The 21,183-nt window shown below is 44.6% G+C and overlaps 1 protein-coding gene across 1 annotated transcript; it reads right to left on the reverse strand.

Moving 5' to 3' along the window:
- Positions 1 to 6,859: 6,859 nt before the first annotated feature.
- decr1 (2,4-dienoyl CoA reductase 1, mitochondrial) lies at positions 6,860 to 20,690 on the reverse strand. The gene is made up of 10 exons (XM_085366765.1): positions 20,613 to 20,690; positions 9,026 to 9,225; positions 8,546 to 8,603; positions 8,381 to 8,467; positions 8,136 to 8,283; positions 7,864 to 7,963; positions 7,679 to 7,751; positions 7,439 to 7,585; positions 7,242 to 7,304; positions 6,860 to 7,141 (listed from the first exon to the last, which is right to left on the reverse strand). The coding sequence occupies exons 1-10, from the start codon at positions 20,676 to 20,678 to the stop codon at positions 7,082 to 7,084; spliced, it is 1,002 nt and encodes a 333-aa protein (XP_085222891.1). The 5' UTR covers positions 20,679 to 20,690; the 3' UTR covers positions 6,860 to 7,081.
- Positions 20,691 to 21,183: the final 493 nt, after the last annotated feature.

Consider the following 21,183-nt stretch of genomic DNA (forward strand, 5'->3'; position numbering starts at 1 on the left):
ACTGGTCCCTGTGTGTGGGCTTCCGGTAAACTTCGATGTTGAGTTTGCCGTTCTGTTCAATGTGCACAGCGCAGTCCAGGAACACCCCACATCACATCAAGAACTCCACCGACTTCACCGACAAGATCCAGAAACTTACCCTGGATCCAGATGAAACCATGGTGTCCTTTGATGTAGTCTCTCTCTTCACTTGCAAACCCACCACGGAGGCTGTGGAGACTGTCAGAAAACGACAAGAAGACAGCTCCTTGGAGGACAGGACCAATGTCACACCCGATCAGACCTGCACACTGTTAGACCTCTGCCTCACCACTACATACTTCAAATACAACGAAAGCTTCTACAGACAAAAACATGGCTGTGCCATGGGCTCCCCCGTGTCACCTATTGTAGCCAACCTTTACATGGAGGAAGTGGAAAGGAAGGCTCTTGGCTCTTTCAAAGGAAGAGTACCCAGCCACTGGTACAGATATGTGGACGACACCTGGGTCAAAATCAAGACACAAGAAGTGGATTCCTTCACTGCGCACATTAACGCTGTGGATAAAAACATCAAGTTCACCAGGGAAGACACAAAGGACAACTGTCTGCCTTTCCTGGACTGCGCTGTGCACATTGAAGAGAACGGCAAACTCAACATCGAAGTTTACCGGAAGCCCACACACACGGACCAGTACCTCCTCTTTGACTCCCATCACCCTCTGGAACACAAACTTGGAGTAATCAGGACCCTACACCACCGGGCAGAACATGTTCCCTCTAAGCCTGAAGGGGAAAAGAAGGAACACACACATGTAAAGGAAACACTCAAAACGTGCGGCTATCCTAAATGGGCGTTCTTAAAGTCAGCAAAGAGGCACAGAAAAGAAGACCAGACACCAGCGAGGGAGGATAAGAAGGACAGACGCAACTAGGGATGGGTATGGAAAACCGGTTCTTGTTGAGAACCGGTTCCCACTGTTTCAGTTCCTTGGAATTGTTTGCCATTTTTGCAAACGATTCCCTTATCGATTCCAGTCGCCCCGAATGACGTCACCACGTTGCAGAGCGTCATTTACCTGGCAGGAAACACGGCGGCTCAAACGCTCGGTTACACTTTACGAGAACGGATGACAACAGGGCAACTTGCAATACTTGCAAAGTAGATATTTCATTGAAGGGAGGAAACACTACAAATATGCAAAAAACACGCGATGACCTTACATGAATGTCGTGTTTTTAATTCCGCTCCAGACTCGTGAATCTCAGCCCAGCAGCAGCGGTAACGTTTGCACGTCCTCTCCCGTTAATGCGGCAGGTAAATAATCAACTAACATATTATGTTAGCGCGATCTGCCTTATTACAAACCTGCCATTACTGTGCATTTAGTGACCATGATGAGACAGACAGAGTCTGGCTCAGATGCTGGCAGTTCTCGCTGCAGTCTGCCGGTAGCGTCTCCTTTCAGGCAGGATAGACGAACGTCACCGAGCAGTGACTCAGTTTGTGGTCAAAGGCTTGCACCCATTTGCCACAGCAGATGATTTTCAGTAAGTGAATGTGTTTAATTGTAGGCAGGGACATTACTGTTGTGTAATTGCTACAGAATAATTTATGTTATACTTTATTATTGCTACAGAAGAATATTTATTTTATTATTTTACATTTACAATGTTTTTTCCTGGGGACCCTGTGACACCCCATTGAAGAGCCGTAGGCTGGATCTCTTAAGATCTCACTGCTGGGTTTGTAAGGCCATGTTACTCCTAAATTTCTATCTTGTTCAAAGAGAAGATATAAAACAAAGTTCTGAGCTAATCGACCTTAGTGTTCTCCTTTTTAAAAAGAATCGATAAACAGAATCTAAAATGGAATCGAATCGTGAAAATCTTATCAATACCCATCCCTAGATGCAACAACATTGTCATCCCCTATGTAGCCGGTGTATCAGAGAAACTCAGGAGAGTTTTCTCCAAGCACAACATCCCAGTGTATTTCAGACCCAGCAACACACTCAGACAGAAACTGGTTCACCCGAAAGACAAAACGCCAAAACACAAACTTAACAATGTGGTGTATGCTGTACAGTGCAGCGAGGAATGCCCAGACCTCTACATCAGAGAGACCAAACAGCCACTTCACAAGCGCATGGCACAACACAGAAGAGCCACCTCCACAGGACAAGACTCAGCAGTCCATCTGCATCTAAAGGTCAAAGGTCACTCTCTCGAGGATGCCAATGTTCACATTTTGGACAGAGAGGACAGATGGTTTGAAAGAGGAGTGAAAGAAGTGTCACAACCCGGCTCATAGGAAGTGACAATCAAGAGGGAGACCACACACAGGTTTTTAAAGACTGTAAGACATATTTAATGAAAATAAGGTAAAGCAACTTAAACACAATTTAAAGGACATAACAGCCATAACTGAAACTTCCAAATGAACAAGATGGATGCCAGACAGAGCGAGCCAGAGCCAGAGCAAGCGAGAGACTCCGCTGGTTCAGTCTAGGTGTCTTTATATACACTGGGACTGGCCTTCTCAGGTCTGCTGCATCTATAATTGGTCAGCTTCACCTACCTGCAAGAAACAGGTAACAGAAAAAGCAAAACACAAGGCCAACCCACTGGCCATCACAGAAGCCATTTATGTCCACTGTGAGCGACCATCTTTGAACAGAGGCGGGGTTTACGACACCAACTCTCTGCCATCTATAATCCAGTTTTGAGATCCTCCCCAGACGCCTTAACGCCCACTCACATCCTGGGCCATCTGTCCTCAGGAAATCACATGATAGGGTGGGGCCAGGTTTCACAATGAACTCATCCGAAACTCTGGCTGATTGGGACCCACACCCAGTTTCACACCTTGGGTCATGTGATTAGAGGATCATCAGGGGGTCCTTCGTCCCTCTTTGGGGGGAAACTCCCACCGGGTTTAAATCTGGGACTCTCCACCATTTGATCCTAGAACTGAAGAAGCTTCTCGGATGAGAGGTGAAACGTCTTCAAGCAACTCAAAGAAGTCCAGACGCTTTTCTTTCCAAGCTCCTTAGACTACGAGGACCTGGATGACTGAGAACCTTCCCAGACCAATTGATGAAGGACTATTGATTACTGACTCAGGACATACCACAATTCACGGATCATATTAACTTGGTGGACCGACACATCAAATTCACCAGGGAGGATATGAAAAGTGGCAGGTTAGCCTTCTTAGACTGAGATTTCCATCAGTAATGGGGGACATCTAAAAGCTGACGTGTACCGTAAACCTACATATACAGATCAGTATTTAAGGTTTGACTCTCATCATCCACTGTAGCATAAACTGGGCGTCATCAGGACGCTACAACACAGAGCGAACACCATCCCCACAGACACAGCGGCCAGGGAGGCAGAAGAACATCAAGAAGGCCCTGAGTAAATGTGGTTATCCCAGCTGGACTTTTGTCAAAGCTGGGAAGGCTCCTAAAGAAAGCTCCAGCCGATCCAGGAGAGAAGGACAAACTGTCATGGCCAAGGCCGCCTCGAAAGAGAAAGGATGCAAATGCTGGGCGCAGAACAGCACGTAGAAAGTTTCAGTGACAACGTTTGTTTTCTCAACAAGTGTACACAATCAGGAAACTGAAATGTGAGTTTAACAAGTACTAGATGCAACACCTAAACCTAAGGGGTTTATGCAGCCTGAGCTAAGTAAGCAATCTATCCTTTGTGTCGCACTGCTTACTTGCCGCGGATGGTCAGTAGTGGCGTGGAGGGGTGAGTGGTCCGGGTGAGTGGTCTGAAATCCAAAATCCCTGGCGTTGAGGCATGGAGGTAGGCAGGTGCATAGGGCGAGAAACCCATGAGACTGTCAGGACGTCCAGCGTCTGGATGGTTCAAGGTTCTTCATTTGTCACATGCATAGTTATACAAGTATAACACACAGTGAAATGTAGCCTGACACGCTCCTTGACATGTGCAAAAATTGGGGGGGGGAGGGGTGTAGAGGAAGAACATTATATATATATATATATATATATATATATATATATATATATATATATATATATATATATATATATATATATACACTGGGTTAATGTGCAGTAGTAGCAGCAAGCAGGTGAATTCTGTACATTAATATGAATAGACATCTGACTATTTTACAGGATAGACAATATAAACATATTTAAAGTTAAAGGAATTGAAATGTACATTGTGCCTTGGTTTAGTGTCTGGAAGAGTCCTGTCTCAGTCAATTATAGATGATGTCAGGATGGGTGTTCTTGAGTGGAGATTCGTGTCTGGCAACTTGGTGCGTGGCTGTGAAAGATAGATACAGAATGAGATAAGGTAGTTTGCAAGTTGTGTACAAAATCACAGCGGTGGCCTGCGCTAACTAGGGTTAGCTGAGAATCTGGCGAAGAGAGGTCGTGTGCACTGGCCTTATGAGTCCCCGGCTTAATTACCCACAGGTGCGAGCAATAAGCAGAACACAGCGGCTCCTCCCAGGGGTGGAGATGCCAGCTCGGAGGGCGAAACACTGGTACCCACCCAGACCATGACACAACCGCTGACTAAGTGAAAACCTGTAGGGATCCCGTACGTGTCAGGAGTATCGGAGCAGCTGAGACGCATTTTTTCTAAACACCAGGTCTCTGTGGCTTTTAAACCCTAAAACGCTGCGCTAAAAATTGGTCCACCCCAAGGATTGGGTCCCCCGACACAAACAAAGTAACATAGTGTACGCTGTTAAGTGCAGGAGGATTGGCAGGATTTATACATCGGGGGAACCAAACAACCTCTGGCTACAGCACAGAAGAGCCACCTCGTCAGGCCAGGACTCTGCAGTCTGTTTACACCTACAGGCCAGTGGTCACTCTTTCAAGGATGAGGATGTAACATCCTGGACAGGGAGGAACGCTGGTTTGAGGGCAGAGTCAAGGAGGCCATTTGCGTGAAAAGGGAAAGACCATCTCTGAATCGAGGAGGGGCCTAAGGGTATGTCTATCACCATCTTACAATGCTGTGATTGTAGCCATTCCCCAACTTTCCTGGTTTACAGTGGTGTTCTGGTCTGTCCTGGTCTTTGTGGTCCCTGCTGATTGCCTCTTGGGGATAATGAAGAGACCCATGACTCTTGGTCTCTTTCAGTGCTTCTGTTGGTTTGTGTGAAGCATCAGGACGTGCTGTGAAATTGAAGCGTGTTCTTCTAAACTCTATGAACACTCCATCAGGAAAACTCTAGTGTGAGGAGAAAACCCCTAACATGTGACATCAGTGTAAATTAAACCTCATCATACAGGCTGATCAGCCTCATCAATGTCGATGCTAAATTACTATCCAAGCTATTAGTAAGGAGGCTTGAGGGCATTCTCCCACTTCTTATAAACCCTGATCAAACAGGCTTTATCCAAAATCGTTTCTCATCTACAATTAGACGACAATTAAATATTATACAATACTCGAATCAGACAAATTATAATATGTTATATCCTTAGATGCCGAAAAGGCATTTGACAGAATCGAGTGGACATACTTATTTAATGTATTAAAAAGATTTGGCTTAGGCGAGGGTTTTATTGGATGGATTAAAACTATTTACAAACTTCCAAAAGCTTGTGTCATAACTAATGGTGTACAATCAGCATTTCCACTGCAGAGCGGCACGAGGCAAGGTTGTCCCCCGTCCCCACTCCTCTTTGCATTAGCACTTGAACCTCTTAGTTGTCTGTGACAAAAAAAAATTACAAACGGAGATTAATAATAACCCAATTATTTATAATACAATAAGGGTTTGGAGGGAAATGCGTAAAAGATTGGGTAGAGAAGACTGCACTTCATTCTTGACTCCTTTACTGAGAAACAAAGAATTTGTTCCAGGAATGTCTCGCAGTATATGTTCGATGAGCAGCACAAAAATGAATTAATTAAGGGTAATTGGCGACTTGTTTCAAAACAACACACTGATGAACTTTGAGCAACTGTAGTCAAATTTTAATATTCCTAGAGACCATTTTTTGGGGTTTCTCAAGGTTTGTAATTTTGTTAAAAATTCCAAAATTCCACAGTCTTTAACATCGGTATTAACATAGGTAGATCCACTTTTACTTGCAACTGTTTGCGAGAAACCCAATACAAAATCCTACACTGCCTATACATAGCTCATAGCTATAGCTAATGTCTTGCATAAGATCACACCTCATATTTCCCCCTTCTGTAGTACATGTCAAAAAGAAACTGGCACTTTTTTTATTACTTTTGGGAATGCAAATTAATCAAAAGATTTTGGAGCTCCATATCTCAAGAACTAAGTAATATCTTTAAGAATCGGCTCCAAAGGGACCCCGGATATTTTCTCCTCAGCCTACCCTCAAAAGAATTAACATTAAATCACTTGCAGCGCAAACTATGTGATAAACTATTGGTGCTAAAGCTAGGAAATGTATTCTCATTAACTGGGTTAAGGATAAACCTCCCTCTTTGTGGCACAGGGAATTATTTAAAGTTGTTCCTCATGAAAGAACCGCTGCTGTTTTAGGAGGACATGAGGATCTGTTTCTCAATGTTTGGTCCCCTTTGCTTATTTATTTGCCAAATGATCTGTCCCAACTGTTGAGGGGGGGTGGCTGCTTTTAAGATGTCCTCAGGTAAATAGGAAGTCTTTTTTTGTTTCTTTCTTGTTTGTTTCTCTCTTCTTTCTGTTTTCTTTTCTTTTCTGTTTTCCCCCGATATGCGTATTTGCACAGGTATATGACTTTAATGCATGTGATTTCCTTTGGGGTTTTTTCTCTTGTCTGCTTTGTTATGTGTTTTTGCTTTTCCTGATCATGAATAAAAACTGTTAAAAGTAAAAACGCAAAAACAAAAAAGAAACTCAGACCTCAGAAGATGACCTTTTTTATTATCAAACTGTCCAAAGCATTTACACTGAGTATGTGCAAACAGTCATATGACAGCCTCACCCCAGCTGTAAGCTAACAGGTTGGCTATTGAAGATCAGCTGATTGATCATTCATTCACTTATCTGAACTCCTGTCAGGTTTATAATTACATCGTCACTGCAGAGAGTGATTTGAATGACTGTGGTGGTCTTATGATGAGTGTCACTGTGCTTTCAGGATCCTTTGGTCTTTCTGATCATCGCCTCCAGTAGCTTCCACTGATCGGGAGTCACCTGAGACACAAAGAGTTGAACAAATGTTAATACAGTAAATAGGTGGAGCCACTGAATATTCAGGTGTGAAATTGGCAGAGGGACACAATGCGACACTCACACTGCGCAGTTCATTAAACTCTCCTGCGAGTGACACATACTCTCCTCCATCAAACCGAATCACCTGAAAACAAACGTTCCTGTTACATTCAGCAGGAAGTTCAATCTGACCAATTAGTGGCGCCTCGCAAATACACCTCATGAACCATCCAACCCTACAACTGTTTGACCTTTGACCCCAGGTCATTTTAAACTCACAGCTCCAGACATCCAGGAGGCATAGTTGCTGCTCACATAAGCCGCCAGGTTTGCGATCTCAGCTGGTGTGCCGAGTCGGCCCGTTGGGATGCGGTCGATCATGGCCTTCTCGAAGGCTCCAGTTGGGTCCAAACGGCTGAAGGCCCCCTGAAACCCCCCAAACAAGCCAAAAAACCTAAACAACAACAACAACAAACTGAAGATAACAAACACCAGCCGCTACAGTCACGTGGGTGGCACCTTTGTTCTGATTGGTCCAGGCTGGATGATGTTGAATCTGTGGCCATAGCGCCCCCATTCTGCTGCCAGAGACCTGAGACACAGCCACAACACTAATAATGCTAACCACAGGTGATGCTGTGAGACGTTCAAGGTCATCTAACCTTACAGAGTGACCTCCGAAATCAAAATGGAATTTAACCTACTTGTAGAGCGCCTCAACTCCGGCCTTTGCTGAAGCACTCGGGACCACAAAACCAGAACCAGACTCAGCATATATGGTGGTGATGGCAAGGAAGGATGCTCCTAAACAAACAACAATAAAAACCAGACCGCAACATACCTGATACACATGATCAGAGCGAGACAGTGAAAGACATCTGAACAGATTCTCGGAGAGAAGTCTCGAATGCCAAAAAAGGTGGCACTCTATGCCTAAAGAGCCAATCAACAGCTGGACAGGAAAAGGTTTCTCTACCTTTCTGGTTCTGGATCAGCCTCTTTCCGAGCTCCAAGGTGACAAACGCTGTCCCGTTCAGGACGATGTCGGTGATGGTCTTCCAGGCGTTTGGCGACAGACGTTCTGACGGACAGACAAAGTTTCCTGCAGCATTGTTGATTATTACCTGCACCAATCAGGATGGAAGGTTTGGGGTACGGGTCAGCCAATGAGGGGCCTCAGAGATCCAGAAAGAGGTGACTGTTTGGTGTGTGTGTGCTTACATCAGGAAGTCCAGTCAGAGCCTCAATCTGATCAACACATTGAGAGACGGCCTGAGGATCTCTGACATCACACTGCACCGCATGCACCTGAGGACAAAGAGACAACTCGTTTGGACCAGGACAGATTACACAGAGTCTGTACTGGATCCAGATTCTGGTTCTGACCTTGTTTCCAGTTTGGCTGCTGATCTCCTCAGCTGTCCGCTGCAGGACGTCCAGCTTCCTGAAGCACAAACCAAGATGGAATCAGGGTTCAGACAGTGCTCGCGGCTGGTTTTGAGTTCTGGTGGCTGCTTGGTTTAAAGAGGAGATGGAGGAAGATCCGAATGTTGCTCTGATGAAAAAGGCACCGACTCATCTATAAAGTCAGGTTACTGAAGAGGAGAACTCAGAGGCTCTCTAGAGTTCTGGTCTAATGTATGAAAACAGGTTTTCCCTGCTATCAAAAATAACTGAGGTAAACCTCAGTGTGACGATTCTTAATAATGAGAGAGGAGAGGTTAAAGTTAACGGTGCGGTTTTAATGGGCCTCTCTTCACCTTCACCAGCTGGTTCTGTAGGATCTCTGCAAACATCGTGATGAAATCGACAGTTCCTGCGCTGACGATCAGATTTAAAACAGATTATGGTCATGTGACCTCTAACCTGCTGGCAATGATGCACTGCGCTCCCAGCTGCGACAGGGTGGCAGTCATGGCGCGCCCCAGCCCTGTCCCTCCTCCTGTGATTAAGGCCATACGGTTATTGAAGCTTCCCGAGGGCAGCATGGCGTCTTCAAGGGGCGGAAAAAAGTTGGCCTGCGACCCGGAGCGGAGACCTGTTGACCCGTGGAGCCTCGACTGGAGCTGCAAACACATACGATTAATCACTTCATCAATCCGGTAAAAGTAGTGATTGATTACATTGAGCATCAGTTAGCCTCTTTATTGATAGACTCTTCCAATTTGAACTCTCAAAATGTACCTGACAGGTGAGTCCTTCTAGTAAATAAGTGTGTAACTGAGTCGGGGCTTATTGATCTCATTAATCTCCTGACAGGAAGTTCATCTAACCACCACCAATCGCATGCTTATTTACTCTGATGAAACTGATCAGTCTCATTGCTCTACGGAGTATCAGGGCCACGTTAAGAAAAACCTGTTAATAATCGTTTGGAGAATAAAGTGAAAATGTGCAGGTTACAGTAGTTGTGCGGCTGTTTCATATTGTGAAACCTGCTGTAAATCAATCTGAGGCGGACTAACTGTTATTTAAAATCCTCTGCAGGTTAGAGCAGGATAAACAGGTTAGTTTGCTGCACTGCGATGGTTTAAAGTAAAGAACACAGTTACATCAAGTGTAGCAGAGATTCATATGAATTTTAGCTGATGATGGTTGTATAGTGCAGGGGTCGGCAACCTTTCTGATGATGAGTGCCATCTAAAATTTCCTCAGAAGTCAATGTGCCATATGACTGCATTAGCAATAAATGTAATAACGCTTTATATGAACAGTTACACACTATATAGAACCACTTTAGAGAATTATATTTGTTCGCAGATGTTGGCAGCTATCAGCGAATAGTTATCAGCTATTTTGAAACAAAAAAAGGATCAAAGGTTTTTATCCATAACATCAAATGAACTGTACAACAGAAAATCCAAATGCTATTTATGGTCTCCTCACAACAATGATAAGAAAAATAAACTGGGCCAATATGGCATGTTTGTTAATACAGAGTAGACTTGTAGTCAAGACCACCTAAACTGAGACAAAGACAAGACCAAGACAAAAAAAAAAGTCTTTAAACTGCAGCCAGATGCTGCTTCGTTTACGGGTGTCGGGCATATTTATGTGTTTTTGCACTCGCATAGCCCTCCTCACCGCTGTCTACTGTCTCACTCATTTACTGAGAGGACAGACGCACGCTCCACTTGACTGTCGCATCTCTCACCCTCTCTGTATATTATCTTAGATCCTCGCATGTGACTGGCCACAATATGGAGGGATTGGAGCAAGGGGTGGGCGATATAAACAATATACGATAGAAACGATATAAATTTGGCCAACGATAGAGATTTTGACTATATCGCTCTATCGCGATAGCGCATGTTGATGATGTCATCAAGCTGCGCCTGTTTTGGTCGAAAGCATCGCAACGGCTGCAACCATTATCATCTGGAAATTATGGCGGGCGACAGTCATAGCAAAGAGATGAAGCACTTTTGAAATATGGGGAAAGCCAAAAACTGCGCTTCCTCCACTTCCGTAACATCGATTCATTAATGTTGAATTCTCTCGCAGCTGCTCTGTTCCCATGTTGTTGCAGTATATTAATAACTAACCTCGTATTGTGGATGAATAATCTCAGTTGTTCTCCTGACTGAAGTTTGGCCCGTGTACAGCATCCTGCTATGCGACTGCATTTGTCCCTGACCACCAGAATCCCTCACGTTAACTTTTATCGAGTGGAAAAAAAGTTGGCTTCATCCTCCAGCTTCACTGTGCTAATGTTATGCTAACATAGCTGTGTCGCTAGCAATCACGTAGCACAACATTATATACCAGGTAGTCCAACTTCAGTAACCCTGCAAACGCCACTGCTGTTTAGTTTTCTGTCTTTATGTTAGAAGTGGCAGCAGAGCTGTACGTTTGAATTAGTTTCAAAAATCTCAGTCAGAACATGGTATGAAATGTTTAGGTGGAAGCTAGCGAGCTAACTTCCTGTTAACTTCTAACTCTGTGAAATTTAATGAATTCTGTTTTCATGGATGCCTGGATGTAAAACTTAATTGTTACACCTGGTAAAGCAGCAACGCTGATGATTTCATTAAAGATGAAAGAATTTAGACCGTTTTTAACTCTCAGTGTCTTTGACTTTGGGACCTGAAGGCGACGGAGTTTTGGACGCAGATTACTCCGCGAAGCTCCTCACTACGGCAGCCGTAATGCTCTGACGATCCATCAAGCAGTGCTGCTTACCAAAGTTACACTAAAACATTTTTAACAGATTTCTGCAGCCAAAATCGGTTCGAGGTCAGTAAGCACAACCAGAATTCATACATAAGGTACACTCTCGATTTTTGAGAGTGGGGGGGGGGGGGGGGGGTTAGAAATGACTGAAAGATTTATTAGGCTGTGTTTTGTTCAAAAAAAAAGAATGACTTCATATAGGAAAAAAATATATATCACATATGAAGGGCACCTTAAACTAGTTTTTTAATTAAGCAGCAAGACAGTCTTTTAGTGCGCATGCGCCAACCAGCGTGCAGCCTGTTACAGTCGCTCCTGCTTTTTCTCTTAGTTTAGCTCTGTTTTCTTACGTATTCTTTTTTTCTGACTTGTATTTTCATCCGTTTATTATCTTTTACTCAATCATGTGGATTGAGAGAGTTTTTGTTCTTCTGGTGGCCGTGGAACTGTTACTTTTATCATGGAACGGGACCGCGGCACATCTCCTACACTCACGGACTGTTTACTCCAGAGATCAGCTGATCGCCCTGATGCCGGCCGGCTCGCTGGCCAGGCCCGCAGAAGTGCCCGCAGAAGTACCAGCTGAAATTTGGAGGAAAACACATCGGGGATGCAGAGGTCAAGGACAGAAGAGAAGAAAGAGACGGTGAGACAGCAGAGGCTCGAAGCGAGGAGGAGGTATAAACCGTGTCTGCCGTCTATCGTGATGGGAAATGTGCGATCGTTATCGAATAAAATCGACGAGCTCTCAGCACTGGTACGGAGTCAGAGGGAATACCGAGAGTGTAGCCTGATGTGTTTCACCGAATCATGGCTGCACCAGGACATTCCCGATGAGAATGCTTCCGTGGAAGGCTTCCACACTGTTCGGGCGGACAGCGACAGCATCGCTAGCGGTAAGCGGAAAGGAGGTGGGCTTGCTGTAGTTAACAACCGGTGGTGTAACCCTGCCAACATAACAATAAAAGAAAGGATTTGTTGCCCGGACACTGAACTGTGTGCTGTTGGACTCAGGCCGTATTATTTACCCAGGGAATTCTCTCACGTCATCTTGGTGGCTGTTTATGTTCCCCCCTCTGCTAACCCCACAGCTGCATGTGACACTATCCACTCTGCCATAGCTCGGTTACAGACTCAGCACCCGAGTGCCTTTATTGTGATCTCGGGTGACTTCAACCATGTATCACTGGACAATACACTAACAACATTCCAACAATATGTGGACTGTCCCACCAGGGGAGAGAAAACTTTAGACCTACTGTATGCTAACGTCAAGGATGCATACAGCTCCTCCTCCCTCCCCCCACTTGGTAGGTCAGATCATAACCTGATTCACCTCACCCCCCGCTATGTGCCAATTTTGAGGCGGGAACCTGTGACCACCAGGACTGTTAGGAGGTGGTCAGAGGAGGCCTTAGCAGAACTACAGGGCTGTTTCGAGGTGACCGACTGGGAAACACTCTGTGAGCCTCACGCCGAGGACATCAATGGGCTTACTGAGTGTATCACAGACTACATAACTTTCTGCACCGACTCCATTGTTCCAGCTCAGACTGTTCATTGTTACCCAAATAACAAGCCGTGGGTGACTAAGGACATCAAAGCCCTCCTCAACAACAAGAAGAGGGCTTTCAGAGGGGGCAACAAAGAGGAGGTGAGGAAGGTCCAGGTGTTACTAAAGGACAAGATCAGAGAGGCTAAGGACAATTACAGGTTGGATGCATCAGCAGGGATGATGAGACAGAGTACCGGGCTGTGGTCGACTCCTTTGTCACGTGGTGTGAGCAGAATCATCTGCAGCTCAACGTGGCAAAGACCAAGGAACTGATCGTGGACTTCAGGAAGACCAGGAAACACTTGACCCCTGTTTCAATCCAGGGGGTCAGTGTTGACATTGTGGAGGACTATAAATACCTTGGAGTACACATTGACAATAAACTGGACTGGGCTAAAAACACCACAGCACTTTACAGGAAGGGCCAGAGTCGTCTCTATTTTTTGAGGCGACTGAGGTCCTTCAACATCTGCCAGAAAATGCTGAGGATTTTCTACGAGTCTGTTGTGGCCAGTGCGATCCTCTATGCTGTTGCATGCTGGGGGAGCAGGCTGAGGGCAGCAGATGCCAACAGACTGGATAAACTGATCCGTAAGGCCAGCAATGTTGTGGGGATGGAGCTGGACTCCCTCAAGGTGGTGTCAGAGAGGCGGATGCTGTCCAAGATAAAGACAATGTTGGATAACACCTCCCACCCACTCCATGACATGTTGGTCAGTCACAGGAGCTCGTTCAGTGAGAGACTGAGATTACTGAAACGCACCACTGAACGACACAGGAAATCTTTCCTGCCTGTGGCTCCCTGTACAACGCATCCACCTAACACACTGGTTACTGCAACAGCTACACCCTTCTTGCACATGTTCTTTTTCAGCTATTTATTAATAAGTGACTTTTATGTATATATATATGCCTGTATATATTGTGCTATTCTTAGTTAGTGTGTTGTCTGTCTTTGTTAATGTTTGTTTATAATGGAGCACTGTAACGAAAAATAATTTCCCCCAGGGATCAATAAAGTATTTTGATACTGATTGATTGAGAACACAGTCAGGGCTGTATCAAGACACGAGGACTAAACCCCAATTCAACCAGACCCAGAACTGATCTGGAATTAAAACAGGACTACAACAGTTCAAAATCAGGACTACTTAGGACTTAACCAAAACAGAACCAGAATCAAAACTAGACAATAGTAGCACTAAAAATCATCATAGACCTGCACTACACTTATTGTTTAATTATACCAAAGTCCACTATTTAGATTCAGAAACGTTTATATAATTATTTAGCCTTGTTGAGCAAACAAGCCTGCAAAACTTAATAAATATGAATTCGAAAAGAAACAAATGGCATCTAAAAAGGAAACACTAAGTACTGGATACATGTTCTGATGAGTTTTGGCAAACAACCATTTGACTAAATGGCCTGCATTTGTATAGCGCTTTCCTCAGTCCCTAAGGACCCCAAAGCGCTTTACACTACATTCAGTCATCGGGCTAGCGATTTTGCGAGCCCTGCAGGCTCTGTGTTTTGCCTTATATGCATCCACAGGTGTGCCACCAATTTACTCACATGGACTCTACTAACCTATCAGAAGCTTCTTCACTCACCCCGGTTCTATCAGCCGTCAGGGCTGGGGAGCAGGGGGGAGGTGCTGGCCGTCAGATTGGGGTCTGGGATGCGGGGCCTCCCTGCTACTGCAGATAAGGAGGTGGTCCGCTTGCCTCCACCCCAGAGAGAAGGGTTACATCTCCTGGGTCTAGGTGCGGCTTGCCCCTCTGGGGGCGGGGGTACCTGGACCTGGGATATAGAGTATGTTTGGGGAGTGCGACTGTTTGTGCAGTGTCTATTTGTGTCTGTCTACACGTTGGGTGAGTGCCGAGTATTTGGTTGTGTATATGGGGGTGGGAATGCACGTTTTATGTCTGCGTGCGCCTGTTCGTCTGTGTCTATATGTCAGCTTGGGTCTTAGACTTCACCTCTCTGGGAACATCTCAAGCTCTCCGAGGTACGGAGGCCTATCTCCGCTCACCACACTCCCTGCCAGTTGCTGATGCCCTTAGACGTTGGTGTGTTGGTGGTTCTTGGTGTCTGGGGCTGGGGGCTCATGTATGTACCGGCTCACTCCTGGTGGCCGATTGGCGGGGCCTGGCGCCTGTGGCCCGGCTGGGCCCCTTCCGGGGGGTGGGGTACAGCCTGAGGCCTGGTCCTCTCTGGCACAGCTGGCTGCCGGCAGAGCCCGCGGGCACGCCACTGCAACCCCCTCTGGCCTCTGCTCCGTAGCTGCTGGGTGACCTCTCCTTTGGGGCTATACTCAGCTCTTCCCAGGAGGGTGGCACGGTTCCCCCCCTTTGGTGGTCCTCCTCAGGTCCTCGTACTCTGGGGCCTCTGGATGTCTGGGGCCTGGAGCTCCTCCATACCTGCTTCATGCCCTGGGGGACGGGGCTATGGCTCCCCACACTTCCTAGCAGATCGTTACATGGAGAAACCTTTGGAATACAAGCATGCTGATCCACACAGGTGTACACCCGGGTGTTCACAGACGCGGACTACAGCTTTCTTGGCTGCTGCCTCAAAGCACATTGTGCGCTGTTTATCTTGCGTGCTGCACAATATCGTTTAATGTTTAGTATCTACTGATATCTACTGCTAGCTAGTTTATTGTGATGGTGCTGTTTTTTTATTATGTTGCTCTTTGTTGTTTGCTTTCTCTTCTGTTTTTTTTCCTCCATACAGGTGATCCAGGCATTTTTTTTTCCCTTTCTTCCCCCCTTTCTCACCGTCTCTTCTCCCCTTTGGTTTTCTTTCTCTCCCTCTCTTTCTTTCATTCTTTCTCCCTGTCCTATCCCCCAGTCATGTCTGTCCCATTTGTAGCAACCAAAAATAAAATAAATTCATAATTATAATAAAGGTCAATCAAATGGACCAATATGGCAAGGCCATGATGATCCACTTGGTAAAATAAATCCGCTTGGCATCTTTCTTGGCCTTAAGACAACAATTCTGATGGCTAAAGATCCAAACGGGACACACAAAAAAAACAAACAAAAAAAAAACAACAACTGCCAGCTAGCAACGTCCCTCTCACCGGTAGGTTAAGTTATTTTTAGCCAATTACAAGTTGAACCTGGTAGTTGGGGTTGTTAGCTAAGATACCATCATTAAGAAGCGGCACAACTAATGCATTTTCATTTCATTTTTTTTATTTTTTTTTTTATTTTATTTGTTTCACACATGGTTCAGCAGTATTTGATTTTCTTCACACAAGTCCTCATTCATATTAATATAGCACCGCACCCATAGGTGAAAAGGAGCAGGAAGAGGAATAAATTGTTATAAGCACCTGCCCCCTATCTGAACTCCAATCAATCTTACAAGTGGGCGCACTCTAACATTTATCTATATTTAACAATGCAAAACAAAACAACAAATGAATATAATCAACAATATACAATTCTACTAATATAAAATACTACAAAAATACTACTCTTGCACCGGTTTTCAGCCAACAGGTCCTTAGACAGGCAGCCAAAATCATCAATGACCCCTCTCACATTCTTCACCCCGCATTTCAGTGGCTCCCCTCCGGGCGGCGCCTCCGCTGCATTTCCTGCAGGACTAACTCCAGCTGATAAGACCATTCCCCACACCAGAAACATAAACTCTTCTTATACTACCGACAATTCATTCACTTATAGTCACTTACAGTTATTTACTGACCTTTCAGTCACTTTAATTTTAAAACTGTAAAATTTTAAAACTGTGTATATACTGTATATTCTGTGTATTTATTATCTCACTCTTATTACCTGTTTATGCCCTGTCCTTATCTTCAACGTCATGCTGCTCTGTTGTATGTTAATTGCCCCCTTGGGGATAAATAAAGTCTCTCTGATTCTGATTCTACTTGATGGCACAGAAGAACTGTTCCTTCCACATTTAGCCCAGTTATCGTTTTAAGTGTGTAACACATTTTAAAACGGTGTATATTTGTACAACTCTTAAGATTATCATGAAGAGAATTCCATGTTCTTATACCGCTAACCGTCAGACACATTTGCCTTTGTGAGGTCCTAGCAAACTGATGCCTCAAATAAAATTTCCTTCTACAATCCCCACTTCCTGAACACAATACAAATAAACTTTGTAACTTCAGAGGTAATGTATTATTTTTTGCCTTGAACATGATTAATAATGTTTGTAATTTCACTAAATCTTATAATGTCAACAAATTCGATTTTATAAACAGATTATTTGTATGTTCTCTATATTTAACATTATGAACCATTCGTACCACTTTCTTCTGTAACAAGTATACAGGTTTTATATTACTCGCATATGTATTCCCCCGCACTTCAGCACAGTAACTGAGATAGGGGGAAATTAGTGAGAAATATAAAATACTAGGGCTGAACGATATATCGCATTTGCGATAATATCGCGACATGATCAAGTGCAATTTTCTAACCGCAAAGGCTGCGATTATACTCTGGACATGTTCAAATTCATGGGCTGCATCCTCCTGAGGCCGCATTTGTAGACCAATTACGTCACAGCGACGCGCCGAAGGCTGTCCAAATTCGTAGACTCCTCCGAATGTAGCCGACAAATGCGTCCTCCTTTTCCCCGAATTTGAAGGATGGGTCGGGTGTGTCCTTCGTGGCCCACCATATCCCAGAATTCATAGCGCGGCCCAGCCAAACTCCAGTTTCCAACAATGGCGGCCGCTACTAAGTTTTAAAATTACTCTTATTAATCTTTCTGGGTCACAAAATAAACTTTTAACATATTTTCAGGCGAGAAACTAGTTGTGTAAACATCAAATATCTGCTCGGTTTATCAAGATATCGCATATTTGCAAAAGTGCTTCGACGTTTTCGGAGGCGTCTGTTACCCACCAGCTCGACAGCTAGCCGGGAGCTCGAGGGTTACTGATGCGGCCGAGAACGGCACATCATTTTCAGATCACCGCGGACTTTCGCTGCTCGGGTTAAACGTAATATATATAAGTCACTTAGACAACCTAAAAATGTTATTGTTGGGCTTTTTTCAGTGTTTTGTTTGTTCGTGAGTAAATCGGTTTGGCTGAGATTAAAGTTATTAGATTAGATAAAATAAAACTTTATTAATCCCCCGGTGGGTTCCTCCTTGGTTTTCACACAGCTGACTAAACGTCAAACAGAAAACTGATTAAACATAAGTATGAGACAGTCGAGAATTTACACCAGTGTCTGGTTATATTTTAGATAGCATGAAGCAGACGGCCGAGTTTATTAAACTCCACCGAGACAGCGGTGACGCTAATCAGAAGGCTAGACCGTCCAATTTCACGGCCGTTTACATCTGGCCTACCCGACCGTCTGAGGACCAGTGCGGCCTCTTCAGCTTTGCCTCTGCCACTTGAAGATGTCGTGGAGGCAGAGTTGAATAGTTACCTGTTGACCCCTGTCATTGACGGAGAGGATGATCCCTTAGCCTGGTGGAAGGTGCACAACATTCACTTTCCACGACTGTGCAAGATGGCCCGCAAATATCTGTGTGTGCCAGCCACAAGTGCCCCCTCAGAGCGTCTGTTCAGCACTGGAGGGAATATAGTGACCTGCACTCGCTCATCCTTAAAGCCAGCAAAAGTAGATATGCTGGTCTTCCTAGCAAAAAACCTGTGAGCTAGGATGATTATGGCTAGCTGAGCCATACTCATTGTGCACTTTAGTTTGTGCTGTGTTGCTGTTACTTACTGCAGATAATCAAGATGTTCAGCCAGTTTTAATTTAAAGGCGTGTTTGTGTGTGTGTTTATACAATTGCTATTATGTTTGCACTTTATGTGTAATGTTACTGACTGCAGAGATCAGTAAGATGTGTGCATTTTTTATTTATTAGTTTTATTTATTTAATATTATTTTTTAATTTAATGACTGTCTAGTACCGTATTTTCACGACCATAAGGCGCACTTAAAAGTCTTAGATTTTCTTCAAAAAGTACGGCGCGCCCTATAGCGCAGTGCGCCCTGTGTGTTGTAATGAGGACGTAGTAGAGAACACCATGAGAACGCTAAAGGGTGAAGTGTGGCAGAGTTGGAGGAAAGACTCGAGCGGTGGATCATCGAGCAAAGAACGAGCGGGAGAAGCGTTTCGACGGTCACCATTCGGCTAAAAGCAGTTTCACTTTCACTTTTTATGAAACGGTGCCATTTTTCCATCCGGACCAGGACTACGGTAGCGCAGCAACTTCCAGCGGATTATAAGGAAAAGCTGGCCATCTTCCGCCCCTACTGCAGCAAACACATCCAGCCCAGCCACATCACTAACATGGACGAGGTCCCGCTCACTTTTGACATCCCAGTGAGTCACACTGTGGAGAAGAAGGGGACCAGCACGGTAGCGATACGCACAACGGGGTATGAAAAGTCTTCTTTTACTGTTGTGCTTGGCACAAAGAGTGGAAGGCAGCGCCGGGCGAGTTACGCCACAATTTGCGAATGGATTGTAGATGCTTGGGCTAACATGTCTGCTGGCACTGTTGTTCGAGCTTTCGCAAAAGCCGGCATCATTTCCGAGGAGCCGCACGGCACGGAAAGTGACTCTGACAGTGAAGAAAGTGAACCTGGCATGTTTGATGGAGATTTAGCGCAGCTGTTCAATTCAGACACAGAGGATGAGGACTTCGATGGGTTTGATTGATGATAAAAATGTGAGTACCAAACTCAGTTTTGCTCCTGCTTTATTTTTAAATACGCACACTTGTATGCTTGTGTGTTGTTGATGATGACGATTATTGGTAATAAAAATGTGAGTACCGAACTCAGGTTTGCTCCCGCTTTATTTTTAAATACGCATACGGTACTTGTATGCGCCCTATGATCCAGTGCGCCTTATGTGTGTGTTAAATACAGTAATGGCACACATAACTGAGACTGCGCCTTTTAGCACAGTGCGTCTTATGGTCGTGAAAATACGGTAGTTCACAGATGTCGAAAAACTGAGTGTGGTAAAGCCACTGATTTTTTTTAATGTATATTTCTGCAATCTGCACATTGCACTGACTTTCATTTTAATGTTTACACCAGGGTTCCTTGTCAGCACTTTATGCTCAGATGTTTGTAAGCTAAAAATAAACTATTGTGTATGTTCAAATATACTGTTGTGATTGAAGAAGTTAAATAAAAATGTCAGTCATCAATTCATGCATCACCTCATGTCATCATAACAGAGGTCTGTCTTCCAGGAAAGAACAGTTTAAAATTAATGTAATATAGTATTGGCCATGCTATATGATGTATTGCTTGTCTTTGTTTAATAATACAGAAGACAAAGACCTTAAAAAATAATCGCATATCGCATCGCAATCGCAATATTGGGGCAAAAAAAATCGCAATTAGATTATTTTCCATAATCGTTCAGCCCTATAAAATACGCATTGCCTTATAATCTAATATCCTGACATATACAGTGTACTGTCAGTGCAGAGGATGAAATCAGCCAGGACAGCTCAGGAAACATCTGCTCACATCTGGCTGAATTCATGGGAACTTCTAATCAACCACTCAGCTGCCTGTGCGCTGAGGCACGCGCCTCAGGTGGACATGCGATAGCTGGGTGAGAGGTCAACACCCTAAAAAACGTATTTACTCTATCATCGCTCAAACAGTCCGCTTTCTGACGTCACAGACGCCCGAGTGAGGGCATCAACAAAATGCTGCATAATTAAAGTTTCCCTCACGCGCACAGCGGAGCTCCTTACGACTGCCGCGAGCCTCCCTGTTCTCCCCACGACACGCGCCGCCATCTTCGTCGGCTCACGAAGGCGTCATAACGGGTCGTACTAAGTAAAGCAGGAGCGGCGGGAACGTCAAAACGGAAAAGCTCCCAGTCCGGTTAATGCTCGGGAATCACTCGGGACTGACCTGGATAAGAATTTGTCCATTTCTGAGTTAAAGGTTGTATTAGATTTGGTTCTTGATGACGACGACGACTATTATTGATCGCCTGGTTTTGTTTTGTTTTAAAATAATAAAGTTTCTAGTTTTAAGCTAAAATCACCTCTAATCTGTTTTTTAAATTTCAATTTTCAAAGTTTGTTTTTTTAGCCTCGCTCTTTCTTTCTTTACGTTAGCAGTGACGACGCCCCCTCCTCCCTGCACAGTGGTTCAGTCCACATCTGACGACGATCAGGTGTTACCGTAATATCGCTATTGCGTTACACAAACCGAGCTCCGTTTTGTCCACAAACAGCTTGACGCGTCGCAGATCGATGGCCAGTCGGTTTGGTATTGATAATTGATCTGATGAAG

Source organism: Diplotaxodon limnothrissa, linkage group LG11 (assembly GCF_057381915.1).
Source record: "Diplotaxodon limnothrissa isolate DT_005_m linkage group LG11, D_limnothrissa_male_GT1.1, whole genome shotgun sequence".
Classification (NCBI taxonomy): Eukaryota; Metazoa; Chordata; class Actinopteri; order Cichliformes; family Cichlidae; genus Diplotaxodon; species Diplotaxodon limnothrissa.